Raw genomic sequence first — 5000 nt, forward strand, 5'->3', positions numbered from 1 at the left:
CGGCTTCGGACGGAGAGGAGGGCTGCTCACCTTCATGATCATCACGGCCCTGGCCTCGCTGCTGCAGCTGGGTCTGCTCAACCGTACGTACGGTGCAGTACAGTACATGACCACACTGCCTCCGGACGCTCACTAACACCGCTCTTCTCTTCTCTCTCCCAACAGTCATCGGCAAGTACAGTCTGTGGCACGACCAAGGTAATACAGAAATATCATGCATTACATTTTTAGACTAAACGATGATAAATTCAAAATGCATTTCAGTAATCGTGCAGTTATTGCAGTGCAATGTTAATTTCTACTGATAAAAGTGAAATATATTGAATTAATTTAATTTAAATGTTAAATATACATTTTTTTCACATGCATAGTTGGTAAAAACACTTTTTATTTAATCTAATTTAAATGTAAATATATATATATATATATATATATATATATATATATATATATCTATATATCTATATATATATATATATATATGTATGTATATATATATATATATATATATATATATATATATATATATATATATATATATATATATATATAGAAATATATTATATATAATAAGAATTGTTTAAATTTATTTTAAAAAGGTTGAAATTACAAATTTGATTAAATAAATGCACAAAATATTATAGAAATATTATATATTATATAAATACATGCATATATTTAAATGAATGAATGAATTCTCGGTAGTAATGCATATGTTAACATGCAATTACAATGAACAGTGAAGCTTTTTCATCTTAAATTAATGTTTAATAATAATTTCAGTCATTTTTTTTTTTTATATTTGTGCTACGGTTTAAACGGTTCTCAGTTATAAAGGTATAAAAAAACACTTAAAAACACGTAAATTGTTTTTTTTTTTCAACAAAGGGTACTTTTATTCTGGAAACAGGTGCAAACCCGCTACCATATATTATATTTTATAAACATATTCTTTTTTTATGCTTTGCATTACTTGTATTATTCCAGGCAGTGTTTCGCGTGCATCGGGAGGATTTCTTTTCCAAACGTATCAATTATGACTTAACAATAATAGGGAAGTCAGTAGAAGCAATCGAATAATTTGTGACTTTTATGTTTGAGTAAAGATTTAGTTTTATGCGTATAACACTTTTCAGATCATCTTCACAGAAAATCGTCTTGTCATTGTTTATATCTTACATTTAAGCTAGATGATAATATAGTTACATTTTGTGACGAGATAATCAATCAAGACATTGAGTTTTGCTGGATAGTAGTATATATTAGATACCAGGAGGATGTAAAATTGGGTTATACTTGCGTATATTCAAGTTTATGATAGTAACTTTACGGTCTTTGTTCATGAACTATGTCCCTGTACCACAAAACCAGTCATAAAGGCCATTTTTAAGCTATAAACAAGCAATAATAAAGCTTTCAGTAGAGTTATGTAAAGCAAAATGTTGAGAAAATCTCCTTTAAATGTGTCCAAATGAAGTTTTTAGCAATGCATATTACAAAAAGAAAATTGAGTTTTGATATATTTATGGTAGGAAAATGACTAAATATAATGGAACAAATATCCTAATGGTTTTCGGCATTAAAAATGAATTATTTATTATAATTATAATCCCATACAGTGTATTTCCGGTTGACTTCTGCTACAGATATCTGTGCTGCCGAAGACTGTACTTGTGTGTTAAATTAAATCACTTGCATAAATTGCGAATTTGATTCGGCTGCAGTTTAAGAGCAATCTAGCCCGAGATCTAGGTTTGAGCAATGCTGGACGTGTATATTAATATATCGTGTCTGTCGTCTTAGCTCAGCGGGACTCGCTGAACCAGCGCTTCTCGTACGCGTTCTCCATCATCGGGATGTTCTCGTCTCACGCGGTCAGCACGCTCAGCATCTTCTACTGCGCAGAGATCACGCCGACGGTCATCAGGTCAGCACCTCTGTCCATCCGGCCGTCACAGAACAAGTCTGAGCCCAGTGACACACAAAACAGAGCACCAAGCTTCATACATTTATTTAAATCTATTTAAATTAATTTTTAATGCATTTTTTAAAAAAATTGAACAAGAGCAAGTTGAAAATTTTTTTTAAATTAATAAAATTTTAATTTAATAACAGCAAGTTAAAAAAAATTTAATAAAATTTTAATTTAATACAATTTTATTTAATTAAATTTTTAATTTAATAATTTAATTAAATTTGATTAAAAATTTAATAAACTAATTTAACATTTATTTAAAAATATATGTTTTTTTTTTATACTTTATCTTAGGTCCATAAATAATAATAATATTAACAAATTTTACTACTGTATTAGTCTGTGTTATTTTAGTACCGTACTGCTATAGTTTTCATTTCAGTTTTAGGGATTATGCTGTTTTTGGCATCATGTAAAAGTCTATTTTTATTCGAATTCATTTTTAGTTATTTCAGTGCTTCAGGTGAAACTGAACGAATAGGAGAAATGCAGTTGTTGCTATGAACAATATAATTAGCTTTTGTTTTAGTTTGGTTTCCTGCTTTTGACATTCACTTGAGGATTGCAATTATATTCGGTTTATTTTAAACTGGTATTTTAGTATTTCAAAACAAACAATTGTTATTGTTATTTTTTTTAAATTACTATTAATCTAAATATTTAAAATGATTTTTGTTGTTGTTCGCCATCGCTTTTTTTGGTTACGTTTTTTCCTAATCCTGCGTTTCAGCGATTTTAGTTGGTTTTTATTTCCGCATGTAATTAATAGATAAACGAATGAGAAATGCACCTCTTGTTTTCAATATTTAAATGACTCTCGTTTAGTAAACGTCGAATTAGCAAACGGATGGATGCAAACAAACGAACGCTGAGAATTCATCCACCGGCGATTGAGAGCAGCGTTAACGTTGGCGGTCAGCTGCCGTTTTGACGCGTCTCTGGGTTTTGTCGTCACAGGGGTGGAGGCGTGGGTCTGGTGCTAGCGAGCGCGGGCTTCGGGATGCTAACGGCGCCGTTAATGGAGCTCCACAATCAGAAGGGTTTCTTCCTGCATCACGTGATCCTCACCTGCTGCACTCTGCTCTGCATCATTTGCATACCGTTGCTCCCGGAAACCGCCGGCCAACCGCTGCCCGAGACTATCGCCGAGGGGGAGGGGCTTCTGCGCCGGCCCATCCTTCACGGGGAGCAGCACCACCTACTGGCCAGGACTGAGGTCAGGGAGTATTCGCGCGTTCAGGACACGCCCCTTCACCAGGTCGTCAACCCCGGCAACGGCTCAGTGCCTAGCAACAGCACAGCCAATGGCATGAGGACATCATGACGCCGTTTGCCAACGAAGAGCGATTGTCGAGAACGAGTTTCACTCATTCGTTTGTTGTTTTTTTTAACTGCGAAACGCGGTAAAGTGTCAAACGCCTCATTAACCAGCATCGGTGAAAAAGTCCTACCATTCTACGAACTGGGAATGTTATTTTAACTTGATTTCGGCGAAAGGAGCTCTATTTTTCGAACAGCCACTTACCGAACAACAAGTTTCACTGATTTGAATGTGTTTTTTTTGTATGTTTGGTAAATGTTTGGTATTTATTACGAGGACAAAATGACGATGACCGTAAGAACGGGCGAACTTCGTTCATGTACGGAAGACCGTTTCCACCACAGTTCAAAGAAAATGTTAAAAAGTATTGCGACTTTGTCTCACGGTCGAGGCTTTTAGCTAAAAATTCGGAGGAGGAAATAAAAGCAATTGCAAAATTCGTTTTGATTCTAAAAGTGAAAATCGTAGGACATATAAGCGAAAAAAAGTCAAAATCGCAAAATACAAACTAGCAATTACCGAAAAAAGGCAGGATCGCCAAATTTTAAGTCGCGATTCGAAAACGTAAAGAAATCACGGTATGAATTCAGAATTGAGAAAAACTGTTCGAATCGCAAGACGAAAAGTCACAACGCCGAAAAAACTCGAAAAAAGTCCGAACAGGAAGACATAAACGTACAGTTGAGGGGGAAAAAGTCAGAATCGCGAATTGAAAAGTCGCAAGTCGGAAAAAAAACGAAATCGTAAGATATAAACTCGCAATTACGCAAACAAAGTTAGAATCGCGAGGGAATAAAAAACTGAATCGTGGGATTTAATTGCGCGATCCTGGGAGAAGTCAGAATAGTAAGATATAAACAATTAATAAAATTAATGCAATTAATTAAAAAAAAAAAACCAGACGAAAAGTCGCAATTACGAAAAAAGACAAAATAGCAAGATTTAAACTCGCAATTAAGAAAAAACTCTTGATTCAAAGTTGCAATCCTGAGAAAAGTCAGAATCAAAAGTAAAAATGAGTTAAAAGTCGCGATTGCCTTACTTTTTAACTAAATAAAAAAAATAATTGCGAGAAAAGCTCAGCGTTTGTAATGTCTGAATTATAAACTGTAAGATAAATGTCATAATATGAGAAAAGTCGCAATTACGAAATAATATCAAGTAAAAATTACGAGTTCATGAAGTCGCAATTACTTTTTAAATTTTTTTTTTGAATCCTGTGGCAGATCCAGGCTTCCACGATACACAAGCGTGCAAAGATCTGCACAAACCGTTTAGCAAACATTAAATCTTCTCGTTCGCGGGAATGTTTTTTTTTATTTTTTAAGCGCAACAAATGCCGACGGAGGAAGTTCGCCGTTCGTGTGCACCTCGATATGTTCAGGTTTTTTTAGTCTGTCTGTTTTGCACTAAAACTAAAAAAAACAAACAAACAAAAAAAAATCAATCAAGGGTCGGCCGGATGAATCTGAACCGAATGTGTGTGAAAACACGACTGGACAGATGATGGCCGTGTGAAAAAAAAACTAAATAATAAAAAACAACAGCACAACTTAATGGTCTGCTCTTAACCCTTGTGCGTCAATTTAAAAAAAGTTACGTAGCAGTAAAAAAAAAAAACATATGCTAATATTTTTTTCCGCTTTCACTGGCATAGATCTGATCTTAGTTGATCAAAACGACCAAAAACTAAGCAATTTTTAT

The 5000-nt window shown here is 34.1% G+C and overlaps 1 protein-coding gene across 1 annotated transcript in view; it reads left to right on the forward strand.

Annotated features, from left to right (window-relative positions):
• Positions 1-5000, forward strand: part of LOC122324912 (solute carrier family 22 member 23) — a 15667-nt gene that overhangs the window by 10076 nt on the left and 591 nt on the right. Inside the window, exons 7-10 of the mRNA XM_043219659.1 lie at positions 1-83; positions 166-198; positions 1804-1927; positions 2933-5000. The exon at positions 1-83 is cut by the window's left edge and continues 129 nt beyond it; the exon at positions 2933-5000 is cut by the window's right edge and continues 591 nt beyond it. Of these exons, the coding sequence (XP_043075594.1) occupies positions 1-83; positions 166-198; positions 1804-1927; positions 2933-3299 (607 nt within the window). The 3' untranslated portion in view covers positions 3300-5000. The remainder of the gene's footprint in view (positions 84-165; positions 199-1803; positions 1928-2932) is intronic.

This window comes from Puntigrus tetrazona, chromosome 20, assembly GCF_018831695.1.
Source record: "Puntigrus tetrazona isolate hp1 chromosome 20, ASM1883169v1, whole genome shotgun sequence".
Lineage (NCBI taxonomy): Eukaryota > Metazoa > Chordata > Actinopteri > Cypriniformes > Cyprinidae > Puntigrus > Puntigrus tetrazona.